The 27,417-nt window shown below is 43.8% G+C and overlaps 1 protein-coding gene across 1 annotated transcript; it reads right to left on the minus strand.

Moving 5' to 3' along the window:
• Positions 1–27,151, minus strand: FAXC (failed axon connections homolog, metaxin like GST domain containing). The gene is made up of 6 exons (XM_036379678.2): positions 26,784–27,151; positions 26,219–26,354; positions 20,848–21,044; positions 13,543–13,760; positions 7,856–7,972; positions 1–6,337 (listed from the first exon to the last, which is right to left on the minus strand). The coding sequence occupies exons 1-6, from the start codon at positions 27,050–27,052 to the stop codon at positions 6,054–6,056; spliced, it is 1,221 nt and encodes a 406-aa protein (XP_036235571.1). The 5' UTR covers positions 27,053–27,151; the 3' UTR covers positions 1–6,053.
• Positions 27,152–27,417: the final 266 nt, after the last annotated feature.

The following is a 27,417-nucleotide window of genomic DNA, read 5'->3' on the forward strand; positions in this document are numbered from 1 at the left end:
TATTTTAGATCCATTAGTTGTAATTTACACACCAATGACATACAGCATAAAGACAAAATATACAGATCTTCATATATATGTACATTGATCAACACAGTGCACAATTTAAAGTTATGTTACAATCAAGTGTACAATTTTAAATATGGCTTTATAAACTAGTAATAACAGTGCTAAAATAATGTATGTCTTGTGTAGTTCATAGACAAACAACATAATGCAGCTGCAGCATCAGAGTCCCCATTTAGAAATGTGTTGCTTCATTTTGTTAGTTAAACCTTGTACACTGCAGCTAGCTGGATATATCCCTTGCCCATTTACATCTACATAAACTTTATTCTTGCTGGATTGCACACCCCTGTCTTTGGGACTTGCATTCTTCAAGTATCCTGAAAAATAAGAACTTGTACATTTGAGGAAAGATAAGTCAGAAGAACAAATCAAGAAGTGAGAGAAGAACACACACAATCATAGTGCCCAGTGAAAATACCAATGTGACCAGTGCAGACGAAAAAAGCACTTTTTTTTAAGGGACTTTAAAAAAGAACAACAGTCACATCTTGTTTGCCTTACTGCCCCCAATAAAGCAAAATTTTACTTAAGTATAATTAGACAGGAACGAGAGAAGTGGTAATTTCAGGGTCACTTGGAAGCTCTGTTGGAAACTCCAGCACCACTGAAGCAAATGGCACTTTTGTCAACGACTTCAAAGTGGAGCAGGATTTTATTTATTCCACAAAACTTGCATGCCTTTTGGAAGCATATGTTTCAGCTGTAACTTGTTGAGCTGAATGTGTAAATCATTACATGAAATCCCACAAACCTTTTCATGCTGAAGTCTGACCAAAAGCCCGTAAGGATCTCCTTGGCCTTGAAAAACCTGGGAGTGGTGCAACCAGGACACAGAACTAAGGGTTTAACACTCTAGTGACACACAGTGCTTTCAGTGACTGGCATTCCTGTGCTGTACACAGACTAACACCATTTAACTGTCCAAATTGCTCAGAGAGCTGCAGAAACCTTTGCTAGGAAGTATTTCACACTGGGGCATGTCCATAGGGAATGAACACAGACGAAGCCCTCCCCAATGGCCATCAAAGAGAGGACTGCCCCAAAGCAGTGAGACAGAGCTGATTCCTGCTGCAACCCTTCTCTCCACCAAGGCCAAGCTGTGAAGACTGGGGTCACTGCCCTGAAAATTGAATGCACATGTGCAGTGTGCGGGAACAACTTCCCTCCACAGGACACCAGTACAACAGCCCACATTCACCAGCAGGCTCAAAGCTCTGCTCACTGCCAAGGCTCACTCCCAAACAGACCCTTGGCTCTGCAGCTCAGCCACAGGCTGACAGCAGGCTGGTGCCCCATAGGAGCCACAGCTACCACAATGAGCCCCTGCACAATCTACCCAGCACTAAGGCACAGCAGACATGGATACCCCATAGCACAGATGAACTGCTGAACGCCACTGCAGCCATTCAGAGTTACCTCTAGTCCTCTGTTCCATGGGATTAAACACTACAACCTGCATGCTGCTCTGGATCACAGCTGCTGAGAGATATGACTCACACCTGTGGGTGCCCATTTCCATATCCCAGCTACTGGATCATCCAATTTAATTCTGCATTTAGAGAGCATAATTTACTTTATTAGTATCAGATGCCTAAATCATAATTTTGCAGTATTTGGGGAGGGAAGGAGGGTTAGGCCAAACAGCTACTTGTCAAAAAACAGCTTCAAATTCTTATTCAAACATCTAAGGACAAGACCCACTTGAATTCATCCCCTGCCACAGAAATTTCACTTGGTGAGCTGCCCTGCATAAATCTGCACATAACACGCTTTTCCAGCAGGCAATATTTTGTAAGGCTTAGCATCTGACAGATACAGGCCTTTCAAGGAAAACAGTATGAAACTGTCATGATTACTTGAGCAGACATCACTGACAAAAGCAAATTTGTGCCTGAACTGTTGCTGCAGAAATATTTCAGGCAGTATTTTTTCAAAGAGAATATAGATCTGGAGGGACATTGCCAAGGTTTTAAAGATCAAAATGTGTTACTTGCAGTGCTATAATTGGATGGAAACAGTCCTCCAGATCTGAAACATCAGGTTCAGTTTGGTTTTTAAATCAAACACCACATTTGCAGGATTTCTGTAGGACCTATACATCCCAGTGCCTGTTTCCCCCACTCGGTAACAGTGAGCTCTGCTGACAGAGCCAGCGAGACCGACAGGGGTAAACAAATCCCTTCTGACATGACAGAGTGTCACACAGTCAAACACTGCCACTCACATGATAAAAAACCAACAGATAAGGTTGCTTCAAATCTAACTCCATTGGAAATGCAGGGCTTGCTTTGAACTCCCCTTTGCCAAATGAGGGGCAGACCAATTACTCATTCCTTTAAAGCAGCACTATGGAAACACAAAGGCAGCACTCAGCCTTTGGCAGTATTTAGGGTAAAGTAACCAGGAGGAACAGAGCTGTTTCCTCACTAGGACTGGGGCTACGCTCCAGCTCATAAGCAGGGCAGGGGTCCCACCCATCCAGTACAACAGTGGCTCCTGAACCCTTCCTAGTATCACCCCACAGGGAGTTTCTGGCTGTGGCAGAGGGATCTGCAACCAGGGAAAAACCTTCTGTGTTCTGTGTCACCTCAGACATGATGTCCTGGCATCCATCAGCCTCCAGCTCCTGGCAGGAGCTGCTATCCCAGCTGGCAATCCACAGCTGTCCCCAGCAGGTTTCATGGCTGCAGAGACACCTGCTGACCCTCAACCCCCACAGCAGCACCATCAGGATCTCCAGCATCCCTACAATGGACTCGCTCAAATTTTGATCAGTGAGGGAGGAAAAAAAAAGAAAAAGGAAAAAAAACCAAAAGGAAATTAAGATGCTCTCTATTTTTAGTTCTGTACAGCCCCTCAGCACTAACATTAAAAATAGATATGATGGAATGGGAAAAAAAAAAAAACTGCAGGAGTAAGAAAACGTTGTTCTTTTAGCAAAATTTTGGAAAGTCAAAACCAATTGTTCCCTTTTCAAGAAAACACATCTTTTTTTTTCCGATGCAATCCAAAACAAATGAACACTTTTTTTTTTTTTAAACTTTTTGTTTGTTTGTTTGTTTCCCCACAACAATTTATCAAGACAGCTTTCAAAAAAAATGCATGGATTAAATCCTTTTAAAGAGGTCTGACCATCCTTTAATGGTCTTTTAATGACTGGGACTCATCTGCTGCAAGCACAACTTGCAATGCTGAACAAATAGAGAAAGCACAGCCTTCAAACATGCATCAGTAAATGAATGAGAACATCTCCATCAGAATTTCCAACACACTAATGACTTTAAATAGGAGCTTTTTGGTGCAGATTCCTTTTATTCAGAATATCAATACCTACATTTTTGCAGATAAAATCTCTCCTGACTTGGCCACGGAGTTACCCAGGCCATCACCTCTGCACTTTCAAGCCCAAGACTTCTCTTCTTGTGTCCTATTTTTGTGCTTAGTTTCCTGAGAAGGGTCCCAAGTAACTGGATGATATCTTCCTCCTCGGTTTTGGTTCACTTTGCCATTCATACTTGTCCACAACATTGACTGGAATAAGGCTCCAAGGACATGCCTAGGGAATTGTGGAAACAGGTGCAAATTCACACCAAACTTGTCAGCTCTCACTGCAGTGGCTCCCATGCATGAACAGTCCTGGGGTTTCAGTGCAGACAAAGGTGTCCCTGCTTTCAAAGCCAAGGCTAACTCCAAATTTCCCCAGGGCAGGCACTTTCCTCTGCAGGAGGCACTGCAGGATCCTAGGGAGCAAGGTATTCTTTGAGTGCTGGAGTTATTTCAAGCTCCAGACTCACTACAACTACCAACAATTAACATCCTAAAGCAGCTGTCTGCCCTGTCTGCTCCTAGAACATTTGGTACAACCAACACATTATAAAAAAACTTGCTGAGGGATCCTGATTCATCTAACTGTAAGTCACTGAGAATGTCATAATTAAAGTAGGCCACCAACAAAGTCTGCAGTCAAATACCCAATTCTATATGTATATTCAAAAACACAACAGCTCAGTATGTTTGATATGCTCTCTCTCTACCAAAATCAACAAATCATGGCCAAGCAACACTGAAGTACATGCTTAACTTCAAAGCTGTGAGTAAATCCAATGGATTCATTCTCATCTCTAACCTGCATTTAGGGAGATGTGAACGTGAAGCATGTCAGAACCTGTGCAATCATTTTGGGATCCAGATCCACAGATATGTCAGCAAAGGCAATTTAAATTAAATTCTGGTCATGCTTTCAGCATCTGAATTTCCCCACACACATGGCAGTGCTGAGGGAACTGTCCCATCCCACCTCCTCCCATGCATCAGCTTTAGGGACTGTGCACTGCAAGCCAGCACAGTGCCCAGCACCCCCTGAAGCACCTCCCAAGGCAGCTATAAAACATTCAATTGCCTGGGCCAACAGCTTGCAGCTACACAGCATCCCATGCCTACTAACACCTCAAACTGCTCTGCCACCTTCATGGGGTTGTTGTCTGTTGGTAAGGAACACAAAGCACTCACTGCTGACACACACCAGGCTTTTAGCAACAAATCCCAGCTCTTTAGCCTTGCCTAGAAATAGCAGACAGCAGCCATGGGCAGGGAGTAAAAACATAATAATAATTCAATAACACAGAAGAAATTTGACCAATACACATTCCAGATGAGTTAACACTGACATCTCCCTCCTGCATTAATGTATTCTAGAGTAGTGATTTCAACCCTCTGCAAAGAGCAAGAAACACTAACGAGCTCCTCTCTGCAAGATTATGTTTTCCTCCATCCTTCCCTGACTGTCTCCAAAAGAACTGGGAGCAGCTCTTTCCTGCAGACCCTGTAATACCCAAAGTATGAGTAGTTATCAAATAAAATTCCCCTGAAACTTTGCCAAATCACAGAATCTTTTTAGGTTGGAAAAGACCTTTGAGATCATCAAGTCCAAGTTTTAACCTAGCACTACCAAGTCCACCACCAAACAATGTCCTTGAAGTGCCACATCTGCATGGCTTTTAAATACCTCCAGGGTTGGTGACTGGGCAGCCTCTTCCAATGTTTGACAACCCTTTCAGTGAAGTTTTTCCCAATATCCAATCTAAACCTCCCCTGGCACACCTTGAGGCCATTTCTCTTATCCTAGAGCTTGTTACCTGGGAGAAGAGACCAACCCCCACCTTGCCACAACCTCCTTTCAGGCAGCTGTACAGAGCAATAAGGTCTATCCTGAGACTCCTTTTCTCCAGGCTAAACACCCCCAGCTCCCTCAGCTGCTGCTCACAAGACTCATGTTCCAGTTCCTTTCACCAGCTTCATTGTCCTTCTCTGGACATGCTCCAGCACCTCAATGACTTTCTTGTAGTGAAGGGCCCACAACAGAACACAGGACTTGAGATGCAGCCTCACCAGTGCTGAGACAGGGGGCCAATAACTGCCCTGGTCCTGCTGGCCACACTACTGCTGATACAGGCCAGGGTGCTGCATGAATCTGATGCACCTCAGAACACCACTGGCTTATGCTGACATGGCAGTCAACCAACACTATCAGGGCATTTTCATTACTGCATCCATCATTTTCTTAGATGGAAGAAAGCTGTGCCAGTCATACCTCTTCCATTTTTGTCCTCAACCCGTTGCTGTAAAGATAAGATAACAACACAAACCAGTTGTGACAAATGCTCCACTTCCCAGAAGTTCATCCCACTTCGATGGGGGGGGGGGGGGGATCTGGTTTTGAACGTGAACAAAAACAGGTTGGAAGGTCCTGCTGCCCTCTAGACCTCCAGTTTGCCCATGTGTGTTTTAAATGTGTTTACCTTGGTCCACCTGAACAATTACACAAAACAAAATACGGTTGAAATAGTCCAAGCAGTATGTGACAGCTGAATCAAGCACAATGGTCTCTTCCAAAGTGGTATAAACCTCTTCCTGACCTGAAGGAGAAAACAAATCAGTGATCCCAAGAAACAGCTTATCTGCACAATGAGAGACACTTGTACACATCACTTGCATTGTTCATGATCTCTGTACTCATCCATGTCCACATCTGAGTCAAAGAGGGAGTGTCCAGTGTAATCTGTGTCAGGGGTTTGGGAAATACTGTTCCCTTCCTCATCAAATGTTTCTGTCCTTGAATAAAAACTGAAGTCCTGCAAAGGGGAGTAAGTCTTGCTTGCTTCGCTGCTTTCCTCAGATTCATACAGAGTGTTGTCATCATCATGGTGCCATTCTGGCCAAAATTTCCTCCTTATTCTTTCACAATACATAGCAAGGTTAATCAGTTCACCTGCAACACAACACAACAGACTTCAGTAAATATATCCAGGCAATAATGCTCTAACTGACCTGATGATGCAAAACCACATTAGCTGTGTTAGGAAACAAACTGTGTAGGGCCTTTCCAAAGAAGTTTCAAAATTCCAAGATGCCATCAATCCTCTTAGCAGCTGTTTTTAATTTTAATGTAACCACATACAAGAAGGGTTACACAGGAATAAGCACAAATGCATGGTCACACAAATAGCAAAGTAAGTATCCCAAATTCAACCTCTACAAAAAGAAGTCAAGACAAGACATTAATACTCCTTTCTGTAGTAGAACTTTTTGCTTAATTGCAAACATTTGGTTCCTAAAGACAGAATTTGATCTTTAGACGGCACAGCATGCTTATTAAATACAGTGAATGTGGGGTTTTCACCACCAGATGGCAGCGTTGTCTGCAACATAAATTCACATTTAATATGGCCACCGGCTCACTCCTACTGCTCCCACCCGTAGTATCTTACGCCTTGTTTATAAATATATGTATGCTTACAGAATAAATCATTAAAAATTCAAAAAAGAAATAACAGCATGTTAAAGGAGAGGTGAATGCAAAATCTGTACTCGTGACAGCATAAGCAGGTTGATAGGTACAGAGAATCAACCACACTGCTTGGGTATTTCAATCTATTATCTTCTATTTATTTTCATTAGAGACCAACTAATTCAACAAGCATAGTAATCCTTCTAGACAGCCATGAGCCCTTCAGAATTTTACCTGTGATGCTCCAGACATCAAGGGAAGAACTGCATAACCAATATTTATATCCTTTCCTCATTATCTGAGGAAAAGAGTAAGCCTGTGCCTCTTCACCACAGGTTTAGCAGAGCTGTCTTGCACAGAGTAGGTTTACAGGTCAGATTCACTCCTTTTACACTATTTTACATCCTTTTCCTCCTTAGCTCTTCCCATTTTTCATGCTGTGTGGTTTTACTATGAAAATGGATGCAAAGATACTTTATCCAACAAAAAGGAACCAAACCAAAGAACAACCCTCTGTGGGAAGAAGGGGTATGTTGGCTTCCAATTCATGCAAAAGCAAAGTGACTCCAAAACCAAGCTGGATTTCTTCTTTGCCTGGAATCTTCAGGAACAGCAAAGGCTGTAATTTCAGTGAGACAACAGCACTTGCAGTTCTACTATCAAGGAAAGTTCTCAGCTCAGCAGAATTTGGCTAATGGCTGTTCTTCTATTTTCTCATACATCACCCAGCATTCGCTCCTTAGAAGCTTTAAGGCTTTGCCATATTAAACAGGGAAAAGATCAAGTACAGAAATAAAAACAATTACTGTGTAGAACATTAAAGAGAAAACAAAGAATTTTAAGAGAAAACAATATTACAGGATACAAATGCTACATCAAAGGCAAGAACAGTCTGCTGAAGAACTGTAGTCTTCAAAATATCCTTCCAAGGTACTCCAAGTCGAAAAGTGAAAAATGCCACCAAGAGCTTTTAATCAGAGCTCACTTATGCCTTCTTACCTTTGATTAGTCTCTCTGGTCGAGTCCCTGGTAATGTCCACATTGCCTGTGCTAGATGCCCAAAGACAGTGGCATCAACAGTAGAAACAGTTGATCCCATAATGTACTTCTTGTCACCTGTAAATACAACAGCAAATATTTCTTGACTGGATGTCACTTTTCCCCAAATGAAAAAAAAGAAAAATCACAGTTCCACCTTTAGCATATTTATTTTAATTAAATCATTCCAATGAAAAGGTTCACTTGTCCAAAGACAGGGATCCCAAAACTGAAGATTCAGATTCAAGGATTCAGCAGGTGAAATCTACTACTGCAGTTGCCCCTGTGTTCAAGACTTCTATAAGCAGGCCAATTATAGAGCCACCACTGGCCAAGGAACCTCCTCTGCTCCTCACAGCTGGCAGTGTTCACAAAATGTACTTGTTCTGCTGCATTTAAAATCTGCTCTGCAGCTACAAGATGCCTGAAAACACCATTTCTGCCTTTGCTGCAAACCCAAAACCACTCAACACGATTCAAAATCATGAACTTGCTGAAAGAAGTTTGTCACCCTTTACCTCCCACCCATCCAGATCCAGGTTCAATTTTCTCATCTGATCAGCTGGAAAAAGAAAAGTCACAACCAAAGCTTTCCTCTCTCCCTGTTTGTTCAGGATGAAATGGATGCACCAGTCAGAGCTGCAGCAAGTGCTCAGAAATAACCTGCATCTCCAGGAAGAGGACAAAGCCATAGGCAGGAGTGGACAGGTCCTGTCACACACCACCACTGCAGTGCCCTCACCCCCACTGATCCCTCACAGGGAGAGATGTCAGGCACTAAGTGAAACAGCAGCTCTTTGGGACTGGCCTGGAGCAGTGGAGGGACATGTCTGCTCCTCACAGCAGTTCTGCTTTACCTCTCTGGGTACCCCAATATCATGATGGTCCTAAAGAGCCACACAGCACAAACAGATGGGTAACTAACTAAGGGAAGAAAATACATGTTTCAAAGCCACTGTTTGCAACAAAACATCCACTGTAGACTTGTCTTCACATCACAGGCAGAAGACCTGGAACAAAGACCAGGCACAGAGCACGCAGTGAAACATGAAGTATTGCAGAGGTCAGGTTAGCTGGCTGCACTGCTCCTGCCTCGGCCCAAAGTGCCATTAACTCTGTGAAATGTGGCACCTAATTGAATTCTCAGAATCCAGTTATCCCATCTCCCCAGGACATTCTTCCAAGCTGCCTGTAATTCAGCAGGTTATTCAATGTTCAGTTTATTGAGCAAGTCCAGAGGAACTGTCCAGTGTAAAATGCATCAAATTCCAGAGTCCAGTACAAGGAATGCTGCCAAGCCCCTGCACAAGAGCACAGCAAAACAGTGCTCAGGAATACCCAGTAACAATAACCTTCTCTGGCCTGTCAGATGTCATTTGAACATGAAGTTAACTCTCCCCAGCTCCTTCCACGGTTCCATCAATTTATTGTTTGAAAACTCTGTACAGGGTAAATGTTGTGTCTTTTTGGTATTTATCTGACACCTAAGCACTCATCAATCTCAAACATAGCTCAAAAATGGGTCCCTAAACCACAGTTACATGCCAGCAGCAGGAATTTAGCACCATACAACTGGGTCTTGAGATTCAATCCATAGTGATGTTGTGCTGGGAAGAAATACTGTCATTTCCATCTTGCTACAACTAAAGCAGGCTCTGAGTGATGGCTAAACCATTCCAGCCTCTGGCTCCCCAGGCACAACACCCCACACCTTCATATGCATGGAAACAAAGAACAAGAGGAGAAAATGAAACTGGGGTCATAAAACTCCAAATCTGCTTTTAAGTCATGCTGCACCACAAAATATGGCACCTGTGCACCTTTTCTTCCACCATTCCCAATGTGTTCTCAAAGCTTCCAGTGCAACTTTAGTCCAGAAGACTTTCTGATAGACCAGATATCTCTGTGTCTGTTTTTAGCCAGGATTACACAGTGTCTGTCACATCCAGGCTGCCATAGCACTGATCGTCTCAAACACCCTTCTGCATCCCCTGGCTAATCCAACAGAAATGAAATCACCTGGTCACACTGGACTTGGATCAACTTTGTACTGAATTCACAGGAATTTGAGAGCACCCAACTCCACTGTTTACAAACGCATGCACCAGAGGATTCAAAAACAGCTACTTCAACAGTGGGTCAAGAAACTCCAGCAAGAAGCAGGTCTGTGGGACACAGGCCTGCACCCTTCCACAGAGGCAGCTACAGCACTTGCAGGCTGCTACAGGGCATTTAACTAACTTTAGAGGCTCAGATCCAGGTTAGTCCAACCTCTGAGTTTTCAGCTCTGAGCACCCCTGCCCTCCCCAAAGCATCAAATGCTTTTCAAAATCCACTTCAGGAAGCTGCTGGCCTGCAACTCCCTGCTCAAAATCCTCATCTACCAAAGAGCCTGAGAGGCAGAGAGATGAGAGGGCACCAATAAATTTATGGTCACTCACTTGCCTCTTCTAAACAATTACCAAAATGTGTATTTTTATATATTGCTAATTCATGTGCTCATTCCCCACACTTTCTTACACTATTACCAGGCAGTAGGAAACTGCTACAATACAAGGAAATTACATTTGTGGTTTAAAGACTGCAGGACAGAGAGAAAGGTGATACCAATGGGATAGGCTGATCCATCACAGAGGGATTAGTTCCAATTTCCATGTTTATAAGGTCTGGAGGAGTCTGTCAGGAAAATGGGTATAAGGGAGATAGAAAAATTATTCTCAGAAATAAAGAAAATAAAAAAGCACCAAAGATGTGATTGGAAATGTCAAAATTCATGTCATAAGAACCAAGAGCTGCAAAGTTATCATTCTCTCGAAGCAGCTCTTAGAATTAAAAGTTATTTTTGTTCCCATGTGAATGGTCCTTGTTAAAAAAGGGGAGCATTAATCTGATATTCCTGATGGCTGACAGCTACAGTTTGGTATGTGCAGCTATTCTGCACAAGAGGCATCATTTTTAAGCTCTTAAGATAACAGCCAAAATCTCAGCTACTTTCTCTTCTGAGGAAACACTTGGGTACATATATATGGAGGGGAATCTCACAAAGACTGTGCAGGCAGTAAGCTGACTGACTGCCTTCTCCTTTCCTCTTTCAAACAGGGGAGCCTCTAGTCAGGCTGGAAGTCTTCATCCCACCTCCTGTCCCCATTCCAGGATACCACCTTGAGGCCACAGTTACCTAAACCCTACCATAAACAATTGGCTGAAGAAACAGGAGCATAGTGATGTTAATGAAAACTAAGGCAATTACAGAAAAGTAGACAAACTCATCAATAATCAAAAGGGAAAATAAAATTATTCATGTAACTGCACACTGACTAATCTGACATCCATTTCAGAGGGGAAGATGAAAAAAATGTACAACATTCAGCTGGTAATATAATAAAAGAACAGGAATACAGCAAACAGCCATCAAGGCTTTTTCAAGTACACAGGTACACTCTCAACAACAATCTGGAATGAAGAAGAAAAACTCTGCTGGTAACATATGTATAAAACAATTTAAAATTTGATATAGTGAAGAAGTGCTTTTCAGTACATTTTCTATAAAAGCCAGAGACTGATTATAGCATTTACCTTCACAGGGAGATGACCCAAGCCACCCAGGAAGGGAGAAAGGAGTAGGAAGAGAATTTGTCTGCAGGCTAGAATCAAACTCTCATTTGAAACAAGTCAAATTTTGAACAGATTTAGAGAGTAAGTAACATCTGTCAGCAAAACATGGTGGCACCTCCACCTGCTGAAATCTCATAATTAAAACTGGATGGCTTTTCGAAAGCCATCCCCAAGCCAGCAAAAAGGCACAGGCCTCAAGAGAGCAGTCAAGCAGTCCAATCCACAGAGATCTGTCTAGGTGATTAAATGATCCCTTTGAACTTGAAATCTTACAAATCTCAGTGTCAGTATACACTCCAAAGAAATAAGCAAATTGAGATACTTTTACAGGCACATGTTTGAGTTTTCTTTTGAAGGTTCTGTCTGCTCTTGGTAGACAGGGATGACTTTAGCACAGACATATCCACTGCCACTCCTTTCAGCCTGACAGAGTTGTCTAGCCAGAACCAGGGAGCTCTGCTGAGCTTCTAAGTCATAGAGTGAACTTGGTCCAGGTCCTGTCCCAGCCCCTCTCCTCCTTGTGATGAACATGGAACCACACAGTGCCAATCTCAAAACTACAACATCAGCAGTCCCACAGAGGAGAGCACCTCTCCTCTGAGGTGATGGCCACAGCTCTGCAGCAGGTATGACCAGATCTCCTCTTCTAAAATTAATTGCTCCCTCCCTTCCTCCCTCTCAAAGAAAAGGGACTTCTTAATCTCCAAACAACAGATTGTCTCTGAAGAGACACTAGAATAGATAATGGCTTCTGTTAACAAACAAAATGCAGCATAAGAAAGTGCTGTTAAAGGAGGAGCTGTCAACTAATCTTCCTCTTGCCCATTGTGCCCATGTGCCCATTGTGTCCATGCACCTAATGGGTTTTTTCCCACCCTGTTCCCAACCCAGCAACTCAACAGATTTGTTTCAGAAAACAAAGTTATAGAAAACTCTATATTTGGGTCCACTGCAAATACCTTCCTTTCCAAAACAGCTTGGAAGTCCAGAAGCATGTTTTTTCTTTCCCTTTCTCAGCAAGCACTCAGCTTCTGCCTTCTGCTGGGCTCTCCCCAGCTTGTTCCTTTCATCTACTCCACACCTGTCTCTTTACAGCATGTACAGTCCCTCTGGAGCACAGGGCAGGGAGGCATCCTCCTGTCCTCCACTCAGCCACCTCTTTAAAGCAATTGTTACAGGGAACAACACAGGTACCATCTCTCTTGGTTTCTCCCACAAGAGAGACATAAGGAAAGTGACCACCTGCACCACAGCAATTCCTCAAAATGCAAGTCATACACAGATGCACAGTATGCTTAGCTCTCAGTGGAGCAGAAGGCAAGAAGGACAGTGCAAAACAGTTCCAGTGCATATTTCAACCTGAGCCACACAGCAGAAATGAGGTTCATGTAATTCTAGCTAAGTGAAGTCACCCTTAAGACTAATTGTATGGGATGCACCCAAGATAACCAAGAGTCTTAAACACATGTATTTTGACAGCACAGAACCATCTCCTACTGGGAGCTTTGAATAAAGCTGCTGACACCAACCAAACACAACAAAGTTCAGCTCATCAAAATAACATCTGCAAAGGGTTTTCAAATGGCAGCCTCAGAGCAATCTGTCAAACAGCCACAAATAAAAAACAGGAAAGGAAATACAACCAGGAAAAAAAAAATGAGACACACACTCCCCAGCCCCCAGAAAAGGTATAAAGAGGCTTCATTTGCAGAACTAAACACTGCATTTTCCTCATTTCATATCACTAAATGCTCTTCCAAAACAGCAGGCCATGTTTTGCTGCTCTACATACACATACTCTGTGATCAGAGAAGGAAGCCTCTTATGCCTCTAGACACACAATTTGGCAGCAAACAGTGGGAAAAGAAAACAGCGTCTCTGCCAGAGCAAGGAAGGCACTAAATGACAGCCTCTACCTTCTGCCAAAATGAGATTATTTGTGTGTGATCAAGCTGTCAGGAAGCCCTGGAGGTCAGTTCCAGCCTGTGGAGAGAGGGGCTGTGAAGAGAGCACCACAACCCGCTGTACCTTACCCAGGAGGCCCGCCAGAGTCCGCATGTCCTTCTCCATCAGCGTGTACATCTCCTCCTCCGAGAAGCGCCCGATGCCGTGGCCGTACATCTCCCGCTTCACGATCCCTTTGGTCAGATGGCAGAAGATCCACTTCAGCAAGTCGCTGAAGGGGCCGAAAAGCGAAACCATCTTTTGTGTCTCGTGAAGATTTTCCACCCACTGGCAATAAGCTAAAGTCCTGGAAGGATGCAGAAAGAAATTATAGCAGTGCAATCCCCAACACCACCCCCAGAGGCTCGCACAGAGGTCAGGCAGGTGCTCACTGCCCCTGATGGAGAGGCAGCTGCCATAAACAGCAGACTCTGAGGCAATCGGAGTGCCAGCAGAGCAAACCCACTTTACAGTATTTAGGCAGACTGCCCAGTGCTTATTCTCTCATTAAATCGTGACTCACTTCAGGAGAAAACAAGATTCTGTGTTGAAATATAAAGTAAAAGCTGCAGAATTCTGCTAAACTCTTGTAACAAAATGCATTTATTAGATAAAGACGACTCACTGCACAGACCTGGGGAAAACAACAACAAAACAGCCTCCCAAAAAATCAATCTTTCCCACCAACCTTTCTCCTTTCTATGCTGCTGACACTTAGGCAAGCTGTAACTTTGCTCCAAAATAAATACTGAAGCAGTAATTTTTCAGAGGTTTCTCTTCAGAAACTAAGAATAACATGATATTTTAAAAATAAAATATAAAAAATTAAGAGGTGGTGGTTATTGAGTTGGTTTTCTCCTGTACAGTTTCCTCTATTCAAAATGCTGATTTTATGAGAGAGACATTTCTAAAAGACTCTGTTGTGTTCCATGCTTTATTGAATGGTAAAAAATATCTTTAAAAAGTCTTTTTATATAATTTGTCTCAGCAACTTAAATTTTTGTTACCCACATAAGTTTTAGTTATTTATTAATATTACAGGGAAACATATATTGATTTGTTGCTACAGAAACCTATGAAAAAAGAAACATTAACTTTTTTAATAGCCAGCATCTTCAGAAATTACAAATAAACCAAAAGGACTATATAGATGAACTTTTGTCACAAAGTTCAAGGGTTGTTGGAAAAACAGCTAAAGGCATCTGAAAGTAGACAAGATAAACATAGAAAGCCTGCAGGGTCTCAGAAACACTGGGAATTGATAGACATATTCCAATCCAAGCCATTCCAAGGCTTCATTGTTTTAGTTTGGAATATGACTTCAGTTTTATCACTGTACATATTTCCAACTCCACATAATTTCCTTAGTGCTCATATAATTCACCTAATTCAAGAAAGGAAAGTAAAAAAAAAACATCTGCTGGAAAACTCCTGTGACTTCTTCTGATAATGTACACTTTATCAAACTCACATGGTCCACTGCAGTTCAATGCCTTCTGCTCTAACTGGTTGCACTGAAGTCAGTAACAGTGAGGTGTGAACAGGCTTTGCTGCAAATGTATAAACAGGGAAGAACAAAACTGTACCTGCTCTGCTACTGACAGCTTTGTCCCTCAACAGATTACTCCACAACCTCCAGCACTGCGTAATTATAACAAAAGCATCCTGCTGGCAGCTCACATGCTTCAACACCACTTTCAGAATGGAGTGTTCTGCACAGTTGTGATTTTTCAAACTTGATGGATGAACTCAAGTCATTGAGCAGGTTTCAGCAATGCAAAGTTTGAATCAGAGACAGATTTAGCAGAGGCACCAGCAGTGCAGGAGGAATGTGAAGCCAACGAACACAGCAGTAAAGAGCTACTGAAACTCCTAAAGCATTGACTCTGTCTGGAAGGTGTGGTGTGAGACTGCCCTGTTCCAGGAACAACAGTAAAGCAGGACTTCAGACAAATGGAAAGAAGGCTGGCCTGAAGACATAAGGGCACTCCAAAGAGCAGAATGTTGCACTGGTCATGTTTCACTGGCCTGGCAAAGGACAAGGTCTCTTCAGCAGCTCTGAATAGGAAAACCTGTTCATGTGAACACTAGAAAACAATTACAATACTATGACTTGGGTTGGAAGGGACCTTAAAATCCTCTACTTCCAACTAGATGTGCGCTGCAGGGATGCCTGCTCCATGGGCAGGGGTATTATTACCCATTAGACCAGGTTGCTCAGGGTCCCATCCAGCCTGGCCTTGGGCACTTCCAGGAATAGGGCATCCACAATTTTCTGGGCAACCTGTGCCTCACCACCCTTCAAGTAAAGAACTTCTTCCTAACATCTAATTTATATCTCTCCTCTTTTGGTTTAAAACTGTTCTCCCTTGTCCTATCACTATCTACCCACGTAAAAAGTCACTCTCCCTCTTTCTTATAAGCCCTGTTTAAGTACTGGAAGGCCAAAATGAGCTATCCCTGGAGCCTTCTGCTCTTGATGCTGAAAAACCTCAGCTCTCCCAGCCTGTCTTCACAGGAGAGGTGCTCCAGTCCTCTGATCATCTTTGTGGCTTCCTTTGGACGTGCTCTAACAGGTCCAGATCTTTCTTATGCTGGGGACTCCAGAGCTGGAAAGAGGTGAGGTCTCACAAACACAGAGTAGAAGGGGAGAATCTCCTCCCTTGACTTCTCTTGATGCAGCCAAGGATGCCGTCTCATGTCCAGTTTTTTCATCCACCAGAGCCCCCAAGTCCTTCTCCACAGTGCTGCTCTGAATGAGTTCCTCTCCTAATCTCTAAGTTAGTATTTATTATTTGAATAAGCTAAGAAGAACTTGCTCTCTGAAAGCACTGCTCTGCCTTGCTGCAAAGACCCTCCTTCCCCAGGATGGACCTGACCTGCTTCATCTCTGCAATACAATTTAGTTACTTTGGACAACAGGCCTGGCCTAGAGAAGGGCAACAAGAAAAAGAAGTCAAAACAAAACAGGAAAAGAACACAGGAATTCCATTGCAGTGTTTTTTAAGTCACCCCAGTTGCACAAGATTAAACTTGCTCACTCCGACCAGCTGGCATCGCACCAAGAGTGATCAACCATGTCCAAAATTGTTTTAATTTCTGAAAACAGAATGAACAAGGTTTCCCACAAAACTAATTGGCCCATACTTTAATGCAAAAATACACTTCCCCAGAGCTCACTTGCTTGCCCTGGCAGAGAAGGTCTTTGGGTCTGGAAGAGGCAGAAATTAGATCAGGTGTGTAATGACTAGGACAGCAACAGAGAACTACACAGAATTTAGGTAATCCTGCATAGGCTAAACTGTCAAGCACAAATCTTCAGACATCTGGTTGTCCCTTTGAATGAGCAGAATTGTTACATGTCCCAAATCTCAAATTTACATGGGCAATGAAGGCAGCTAAATAGACAATAATAGAATTTACTTCCAAAATGTAATGGTTCTGAGTAGACAAAACAAGGAAAACAGTAGGCTCCAATTCAGGAAGAGTTAAAAGAATTCTATTCAAGGGTTCATTAATTTGTGGTTTCTGCCAAAATATGCTTCTCAGCATTTAATTCCACCCATCACTCCTATATTCAAACTACATTAGTGGAGGATGATCAATATTACAGAAGGTTAGGAAATCCCAGAAATTGGGTAGTCTACATAATAATCTACTTCAGTACATCATAACTATACATTTTACACTGAAGTAAGTATTTATGAGATGACATAATTATTTAAATATTGGCCTGAACTGAGCATTTTGGGAAACATTACCATTCTTATTTGTGCCAGCATATCTGTACAAATCTTAGAGTAGAAATAAAACAATAATGCATTAAGGAGCAATGCTGTGAGGGTGAAGTAAATCCTAACTCTAAATGTAACAGCAGATTTGGCCTCAATACATACATCAGGCAAGGAGATGAAGAAAGTGACTCATCAACAGCAGCTTGCCTGATTATCCCAAAACTGTCTGAACTTCCAGGCAAGGGGAAGGCATTCACAAGGATGTGAACAGGGGGTTATTTTTCCTATCTGAACATGCACAGACCAGAATTTCTTGACATTCAAAAGGATTATAACAAATTCATTCCACAATCAGCTGTAGAAACCCCACCTGCTGTGCAACTGGTTTTTAAGCCACCAGCAGCATTCAAGCCTCATCACTGTTAGCAGTAGGAGAGATGCAACTCTTAAAACTGGCTTGATGTATTTAAACATATTTACATTATAAAAATATTTTACGTTTAACACTTGGCAAGTCTGAATACTGACCAAAGTCAGATTCATCTGTATTCTTACATTATGCTCTTCCTGTAGGTCAAGCATTCATCACATATGATCCTTGCTTCTTGAAAGACAAAGCAAGCAACAAGTCAAATATATTTGCAAGTGTATATACCCATACACACACATTTATAAACCACACACACACACATATTTATAAATCACTGCAGCTGTGTTTGACAATGCAGCTCAACCAATCTAATGGGTTCATCTACTTAAGCCGAATATTCAAGGCTTTATGTTCTCACTAAGCACATTAGTGTCACCAACCCAAGATCTGTCTCCTGAGATCGAAGTGACAGAAAGCATCTCACAGCGACTGCTAGCTCTACAGGCACCCAGGAGATGCCTAGCCTGAATCCCAGCAGTATTGTTGAGCCCAGCATGCCAGCTCCAGAAGGAAGTGAGACTCAGACCTCTCTTAATCAGAGGTCTGATCCCACAAATGTGCTGCAGTTACACCAAAAATGCATTCCCCAAAGGTGGGCTAGGGTGCCCCACTGGTTTCTGGGGGTCCATGGGTCACTGCAGGCAGTGGAGGTAACTCAGAGCAGGCCTACAGCAGATCGCAGAGGTCTGCATTGGATCCAGGCCTGGAGTGAGAGTCACAAAATTATTTCATTTCCATCTCTTCACTGCTGGCTCGCCTCAACACCCATTCAGCTTAGAGGACTTTTTTTTTCTTTTGCCAACTAAACATAGCAAAAGCTGAATGGCTTACTGCCTTCTCCAGGGACTGGAGCTCCAGCACCAGCTCCAAATGAGTCTTGTGCATCTCAGAGACACGGTGTAACCCCAGCATGGAAACAGGCACGCTCACTTGTTGTCTTCCTGCCTGAGCCCTGCTGGGTGTCCCAGCCTGGGACAGAGAGAAGGTGTCCAGAGGCTGAGGTTCTCAACAGCCCCACACTGCTCCCAACTCCAGCCACAGCAGTCACTTCCACATACATGTAAGTGGCACTAACTGCCGGAGATGAGCCACTGCTTGGCAAAACTAAACATTTCTGGAGGAAATGCTGAGCATCCACCAGGATTAGCTCCACCCAGAGACAGCACACCACAGGATGTACTCTTCTTCTTTGTCCGATAAATGTACTACAGTATTACTAATTTATGATGAAGCTACTTTGCATGCTGCTGGCACAAAACAGCAGGAATCACATTATGCATCACGGCTTTGGAGGCTTGGTTTTATATACCTCATTCTGCAGAAAGGCAATCACTGTTTCAAATTCCTCACCGTGGGACATGAGGACACCAAGAAAAAACCGTAAGCTTCTCGTGGGAACGTTCAGGGACAGATGTGAAGGGATCCCACAACCACAGATGCAATGCTGTCAAGGAGAAATATGGTCCTACACAGTGAAAGCCTGATTTTACTTTGGTGTAAGTACAGGATGGGCTAAGTTGTTCTCTTGGAATTACAGCAGTACAACTGCAACACTTCATGGCTCAGGCTTTGCCTACTACAAGGAATCTGCAAGGTTTAACCTCACCAACATATCAAGTCTCTGGTACAGCCAGAGGGACATACAGTGACTCACAGTTGGACTTTTTACTGCACTGCAGCAAAAATATATGCCTTGGAGGAACTCAGCTCTGTGTGACTACACAGGAAAGGCAACAGGGATACACAGCCAGGCATGCCCATCTCTGTTCCTCGTGTAACTTTGTCCACCTGTTAAAACAGGTGCCCCCTCTCTGGACCAGTGCCTGAATTTGCAATACCTGTCTTCCACATCTGCCTGTGTCATGTCCAGCAGTGCCCAGCCAGCTCCAAGGGAGCCTGGATGGATGGATGACAGCTTCACAGAGGAAAGCACTGTGTAATTGAGACACAACAGCAGTATAAGCCTGCCATCAGTAATGATACATTTAACACAGTTAAATCTATGAACCACAAAACAACTGACACTATGGCAAAGAGATGAAGCATTAGGGGACTAAAAGGCTTCATCCCCCTTTTGGCAGCTGCAATAACTGAGGGTGGAAAAATGAAAAAAAATGTTAACTTACAGGCTGCCTGTATCATGTTTGGGAGGCTATGACACTGCAGATGGGTATACCTGGTGAAGGCCACACTTCTTGGAAGGCAAAGATTTAATTTCTAAACCAAATCACTTCAATATGCTAATTACTGAGTGCTAAAATTGTTCTCTCAGGAGACACTAAAAATTATTTGAAGAACTATATGTACACATACTACTGCTGATCTTCGATCAAAATGTGAAAGAAAAAGCAGGTAAATGCATTCAATTTAAAAATCACACACTGTTTTGAAGAAAAAACATGCAACATAAATGCAAAACTTAGTGTAGCAAGGACTTAAATGCAAACTAGAAAGTAAACTATTGGGAGAAAGCCTTGTGCCTGCTAAGGGAGCAAATGCAGTATCCAAGGTGCATGTCCAGCTGATGCCTCTATGCCCAAACTGGAAAGGGCACTTAAGAAGGACAGAAATGTAAAGCACAGAGGAAATCACAGGAATTATTTTCAAAGGTGTCAGTAAAATGCATAAAGTCCCAGAAAGGTTCTATTTCTATTCTTCATTCATATAAATATTTCAGCTTCTCAGGATACTGTGACTAATACTGGACATTATCAATGGGCAGTACTGTTAACAGTCTGTATCAACAGGAGAATCCTGTGTTACAGGAAAGGCAATGAGCCATACTGCAATCACTCACACATAATGAAAATCAGTAAAAGTAAGAAAACAACATTCTGGATTCACCACGAACACTGGATTCATTCCTCTACACCCCTCAAACCACAAATACATTCAGCCACCTTGATCTTTTGGTCTTTATTACAAGGCTGCTCGTGTACAGAAGTCACATTGAACAGAAGAGCATCCCACTGCTGCTACCTTCTACAAAGCTGCAGTCAAAGGGCCTGACTTTTCAGTGCTTGCACAGCACAGCTTTTCAAAAGAATTATCCCTGGCTCATACCTCTGCACACACAAAGGAGCAGCAATTTCTAGGATGAAGAGAGTTGTGAAGTTAATAATTGGGTATCCAAGATTTCTGCAAGAGAAAGAAGCATTTGTGTCGAAGCCCAAGCTCAGGAACACATCTGACAGCACAGGAACACAGCCAGCTTTGCCATGGAAGCTTACCAGTACAGGTGCTCCTCCACCATTTTGGTCACAGCTCTGGAAACAGCTCTTTCATGTGGACCAAGGTGTTTATTTAAATTCACTCCAAGTTTCTCTTCCAAAAAGTCAATAATGAACTCGGTGCCAGATACTTTCTTGTGATTGTATTCAATCCAAGGCATTTTCCCTTGAGGGGAAAGTTTTCCATCAAAATAGTTCTAAGGAAAAAAAAAAATCAAGTAAACAAACAAATATACAGACAAAAAAAGCCCTTCAGGTTCTGTTTTAATGAGAATAAATATTTTTAAATAATTTTCTGTGTTCTTAAAGAAACAAATCCACAAATCCTTTTTTTAAAATAATACTCTAGAGTAGCAATGGCTATTCAATCAGAGCAGCAGCTTTACCCTACATGAAAATTCAGACAGAATTATTTCCAGGTCCTGCAAGGTGTTCCATGCTTCTATGCTGAATGTCATGTGATCTAATATTATTTAAATTATATTATTTAAATACCTGGGTTATTTAAGGGTTGGAGATGCTCAGATCTCCCAGAAGATAGTGCCCGTTATCCTAAAGAAGTTTTAAATCACAGGACTTAAAACTAAATTCAGTTCCTGCACTTTCCATGTCAAAAGTACCTTAAAAAAAATAAATTCACTACCCAACTCAGATGGCTGCATTACTTCCAAGGACAAAACACACAGAGTCACAAGCATATATGAAAGGCATATCATTCCAGAAGGCATATCATTCCATGAGCAGAAGGGAAATCTGATTTTCTTCTTTCTGCAACTTCAAAACTTAGAAATCTCAGACATTTACAGATATACTTCTTACAACTGGGTCTCCCAAGAGCCCAGCACAGCAGAGCACAGCACTACTGCACTGCTGAATACTGCTATACCTGCTCAGCACAGCACTCACACAGAAGCAGCAATGTGTTTTCCTATGACAAGGCGAAACAGAGATTAGAGAATTTCTGTCTCATGTAACAAGCATGAGAGGACGTGCTGGCTGCCAAAACATGATCAGACATTTGTCTCCAATTCTCTTACTCCTGAAGGCAGAGACACAAGGCACAACCTTTTTCCTTTCTTGTGATTCCCATCCTCGCATCCTGTTATTTAGTGAATGAAAACTCCTAGCACAGAAAGCTGAACAGTAAAGGCTCTGCACTCAATCTCTGGCAGTCACCCCAAGAATTTCAGGACCTAGCTCCTAATTGCTGGAGGTTTAGGGTTTGCAGTTCTAAATTGATCTGTTTGGGTGTCAAGTACTTACTCTTCCTGAATCCACTTAAAACAGATTAAGGTGCTCTGGCAGCAAGGAGCATACACCAGAACACGCCTCCAGCTCAGTCTGAGAGCGCCAGCATCCTGGCTGCCACCCCAAATGCAGATGCACTGGGATCATGCAGCCGTTCCCAAAGGCTCTTCCTTCCAGATGAAAACGAATGGGTAACACCTCTGGGAAGCAATGCCTTCTGGCTGCAGCCTTTCCAGGGCCTGTCCCCAACAAACAGCATGGCAGGGACACTGGATGATACCATGTGTGACCCACCTCACCCCTGTGTGGATGAATAAAGCACCTGAATCCCTCCCACTGGCATGTGTGGGTGACACAGGGGCCAACCCCATGGCACAAGCTCTAAAACCGCTGAATGTCTGAAACTGAAGGGAGAGCACTGCCCTGTCCTTCCACCTTCCAAGACCTCTCCTTCATCAAAAATGATCTTTCAGCACTGAAACTGACTGATACATTTCCATAATTGTTCATTATGACTTTACTACAGAAGCACAAGGTTTTCCTGGAACTACACAGCATGTTTAGAAGATCCTGAGCATTGCTGGTTTAATCTTCAGTAAGCCCTTCCATTAAGATATTTCCCTTCTTGTGCACAAACACTGGTGGTTTGCAGAAGCTACTGGACTTGAAGATGTGTTTATTACATCTTCCAATTACTGCAGTCCATACCATTTGCAACCCAGAAAAAAGCAAGTTATTACTCAGCTGCACATTTCTTCAAGCACATATATCTAATACATATAAATACATTGTCTAAAAATATTTTTGTGTTTCATTACATACAGTTTATCAAACGAAATAGGAAATATCTTTCAGTGACCTGAGAAAAATCTTAGTCTCTTGAGAAATCTAATCTACTGTTTTTGTATCCACTGTTCTCAAACAGACATTTTTAGGCTTGAAACCTCTGCATCCTTACAGCTGATACTAATTGCTATGAAATATTTATCAATTTTCCACTTAAAAATTGTTCCAGCTGCTAAGCAGGAAAAAGCTACAGTACTATTAAAAACCAAAAACAAACCAAAAGAATATCCCTTTTCACTCACAGCACATGAAGTGCCTGCAGAGCAACAATAACAACAGCTCTACAGAACCTCATTCATAAGGAATTTACAAAAAGAATGGCACAAGGTATTTCTAGGGTAATTTTACAGTACTATACAGAAGAAATTAGATTTCACATTTTCCATTACTCCTGTTTATGATTTTACGTTCACTCATGTCTCTTCCTGAGGAGGCTGCCATTTCCACAGACCTGGCATGAAAACAGCACATTCCTGCTGTGCTAATTATTTATCAGATTACATAAAGGCTCAGCTCTTCATATTCTTGATGAAATGAGGGAATACCCAAAAGATCTTGATGAGCACACAGACAGGGCTCTTTCAAAGCAAGCTTTACCAATAAAAGCATCAAATGTTTTGAAAACACAGCTAGGGATTATGACAGCCCAGCTGGGGTGGGGCTGCCCAAATCATTTTTCATGGAAACTCACACATAAATAGGCAGATCCCAGAAAACATAAGCACATGACAATACTGTATGTTTTGGGAGAAATTCAGGTGAGAGTAAGGTAGGAATACATCACTCTACTCCAACCCTCACATGCCATTAAAGCACGTTGCATAACACAAAGCACAATACTCAACAGTCTGATGCACCACAATAAACACAAGGAATCGAAAGTGCAAAAGCTGTCTGAGCACCTCACTGTCTTCTCTTCACCCCATTTCAGAACCCTCCCTTCAAAGCAGTCCCTCCTCAGCAAGGTGATGACTACAGCAGGTCTCCTGGGATGAGCACCAGCTGCCACCTGCAGCACTTCTCCATCATGGCCCCTGACAGTGTGCAGGGAAGCAAGGTGTTTCCTTCTGGATCCTGTTGATCCCCCTTCACACCCACCCTGCTGCCTGCCAGGCAGCCATTGGATCACCTACAGCATCCTAAGGGTAGCACAGTCATGAGGGAACAAGATAAAAGTCTACAGGAAGAGTATAAGAGACTCCAGCCAAGAACAATGCCCTCTTCAGCTCCCCTCCCACCCAATCCCACAGCAGCAGCCATACTTTCCTCCACTCGACAGAGCCCAATGCAGCACCACACTCCTAACACAAGGACAGAAACAATATCTGCTTCTTCCAGAAAAAAAAGAGCTGTGTCTTCAGCTCCACCAAACTTACCTCTAAAACCCTTCAGAGGGTCAGTGACCCCACAAACACCTTAAGCCCATGTAAGCCAGCACAGCTAAAAGCGCCATCCTGGTGTTCCCAGCACCCACAGGACCCATTCCTCCTCCTAAAAAATGGCACACAGAGCATGTGGGGAACCAAGCTGAGTTAAAACCAAATAAACTAAATGTCATGGCTCTAGCTAGGCCAGCTCTGATCAGCCTGAGCTGCCACAGAAAAGCATGTGCAGGAAGGGACAAGAGCTGAAGTAGGCAGGTTGCTTTTGATGGTCTTGTCAGTTTCGTGTATTCACAGCTAGTGAGAGACATGCAACACCAAAAAGTAATGCTGACCTTCAGTACAAAAACTAAAGAGGGGAGGATAACCCTCTGGAAATTCCTCTCTCCAAAAAGCTGTGTGATTTCTGACCAGCATGAGCTCTCCAAACAACTCCATCCTGAACCACACAAATGCTGTGTTATCTTTCAGAAGTGACCATGTCCAGTCACAGCCATCTTTTATAATGCAGCTTTCTTTACCTACTCTCCACCAGAGCAAACCTGACCATCAAAACTTTTGAACTGCATCAGCTGCCATTAGAAAGGAAACAGATCTCACCAAAAAAGTCATCCCCTCAAACGTGCAATTTCTACCCAAATTATTTTGAGAAAAGCAATGTGCACAAAGCCCTCCTGCTTCAATGACATGTTCAGCCTTCAGAATCTTGCAAGTTCTGTAAACCTAAATGAGGAAAATACATCCCACAGGATGGAAGTCTTCCTCTTTAGTACTCCCAAGTATCTGATTCAAGTCCCACTGAATTTTAAGAAAGCATTAAACTCAGGCTTTTAAAGAATTAAGCAAAATGTACTGATTAGACTTTCTTTCTCTTCCAATGTAAAGGAGTTTAGCCATATATGAAGCTAAATATCGATGGCAAATGTGTTAAAAAAAAGGTGCAATAGGGTTGGTTTTCCACTGTACAACATTTGACTTATACAAAATATTCTTCCTAACGCCTTGGTATGGAATAAAAAGCCAAATTTATATTACTGAGGAAAAAACAGAGGGAGAAGAAAAAAGGAAAAAAAGTTCAGACACTTCTTCTACCTAAGATCTTAGTTATATATATATCATCATTATTTTATCATCTTAAAGGCATTCAGTGCTTAACACACACAGAAGAAGAAAACCATCTCATGTCTCAAAGAGCCTGGGTGCTGCACAGCTTGCCAACACCACAAGATGTGTGCCACACTTGCAGTGTCCCAGCTCAACCTCGATGCTAACGGGCAAGACCATGAGATTCAAGTGTCCACTCTCACAGCTTTCTTTCACTGGAGTAGCTCAGGCTTCATTCCCTGCAGGAAGATGGTATGGGATGCACCCAACCACAATTAAGGAGCAGTATTCATGACCTCTAAAAGCAATCCTATCTCACTTCACTGGGGAGGAAGCATTAGCCATGGGAGGTGAAGCAAAAGGTAAACACTTCTTCCCAGACAGCTTTAGAGATAAGGCCTCCAGAAAAACAAGAACCTGCAGCTGTCTAATCATGATGTCTTTAGCATGCTGAAATTCAAGGATCAAATAGTCTTCTGCTTTAGTTTTGGGGTGCTATTTAGTGTTACATAAACTCCAGACTATTCTCCCACTTCAGCATTTTAACATTGATTTAGCTTCACCAGTTAAGTCTACAGCTGTTCCAGATAATCTTATTCAAGTCATATCTTTAAAGGTTATACACTAAATTTAATTGGAGACATAAAAACGTTGGCAAACCCACCTAGCAGTAGGTGTATGTTTACATCTCCCTGGGTGAGACAGACTGGGGGAACGAGAGGCAGGACGCCTATGTGCCATTTCATGCAATTACAGAGAGCTGCAAGGCAAAGGCAAACTGCACGATGTACCTGGTAGGGTAAATCAGCCATCCTCAAGTACGTTTCCATTTTCAGGCAGAATGGGGATAAACTCGGAACGCCATTCCTAGGCCTTGAAAACTGATGCAGTATGATAGCGTCCTTCGAATCGAGCTCTTCCTCTTTCCTGTCAAAAAAAAAAAAAAAAAAATTAGAAACCACCAACAAACAAACAAGAAAACCAAGCCAAACCGGACAGGTGCACCATGCATCAGTACATCAAACAGACAAAGGAGAAACCGCGGCCCTGGCAACCCTCTCGTCAGCCCTTAAGGGGTTTTGCTGCAGGTTTTGGTTGCAAGCCGGGTCCGGAGGCGGCGAGAGGGCCCAGCCCGGGCCACCTGTGGGGGCGAGCGCAGGGCTCGCCGCGGAGCCGCCTCCTGCGCTGCTGCAAAGGGCGAATGGGGGGGAAAGAAAGGTAAATGGCAGAAGCACGGTGAAGGGGAGACCCCGACCCGCCGGCCCTCGCCAACCTGACCCCTCAGGTATAAGCGGCTCCGAGCGCCGCGCCGGCGCCGCGGGGAGCGCCCTGGGCTCGCAGCCCCCGCAGCCTCACCGTATGGCCAGCAGCTCGTGGAGCAGGTACGCGGCGGCGGCCAGCAGGGCTCCGCCCGTCAGGTACAGCGTCTTCTTCCACCAGGAGTCGGAGCCCAGCGCCGCCATGGTGCCGCCGCCGCCCGACAGCGGGAAGGCGACGATCTCGCCCCCATAGAAGGCGGGCGGCGGCTCCTCGGGCCCCGCGCACCAGCCCAGCGACAGGCTGCGGTTGCGGCTCAGGTCCGCCACGCAGGAGCGCGGCGCCGCCAGGCCCACCCCCCACAGCATCCTGCGCCCGGCACCCGCATCCCCCGCCGCGGAGCCGCCGAGCCCCCTGCCCTGCCCTGCCCGGCCCGGCCCCCGGGCCCAGCCCGGCCCCGCGGCGGGGAAGGGCCGCGCCGCGCTGGGCGGCTCCGGCGGCTCCCGCGGCCGGCGCTGCGCGGCTGCGCGACCGCGCTGGGAAGGGAGGGGATGGGGAGGAGAAGGAGAAGGAGAAGGAGGGGATGGGGTGGACCCGGCCGGGTGTGTCCTGCCCTGCCCTTGCGGAGCGCCCCGGGCCCGGCAGCCGCTGTGCGGAGTTGAGGGCGAGGAGGCTCGGTTCCACGCTGGGGAGCCTGCCCTGTCAGACTGGCCGCGGTCCGAGCATCGCCTTG

Source organism: Molothrus ater, chromosome 3 (genome assembly GCF_012460135.2).
Source record: "Molothrus ater isolate BHLD 08-10-18 breed brown headed cowbird chromosome 3, BPBGC_Mater_1.1, whole genome shotgun sequence".
In the NCBI taxonomy this organism is placed as follows: Eukaryota; Metazoa; Chordata; class Aves; order Passeriformes; family Icteridae; genus Molothrus; species Molothrus ater.

What these genes read in the sequence shown, in the direction of transcription:
- FAXC (XM_036379678.2), bottom strand. Translation starts at nt 27,052, where the DNA reads ATGCTGTGGGGGGTGGGCCTGGCGGCGCCGCGCTCCTGCGTGGCGGAC. An exon ending in CACGAGCTGCTGGCCATACG is followed by an intron (nt 26,355 to 26,783) that starts GTGAGGCTGCGG and finishes TTTTTTTGACAG; the next exon opens with GAAAGAGGAAGAGCTCGATT. An exon ending in ACCAGAGAGACTAATCAAAG is followed by an intron (nt 6,338 to 7,855) that starts GTAAGAAGGCAT and finishes GTTGTGTTGCAG; the next exon opens with GTGAACTGATTAACCTTGCT.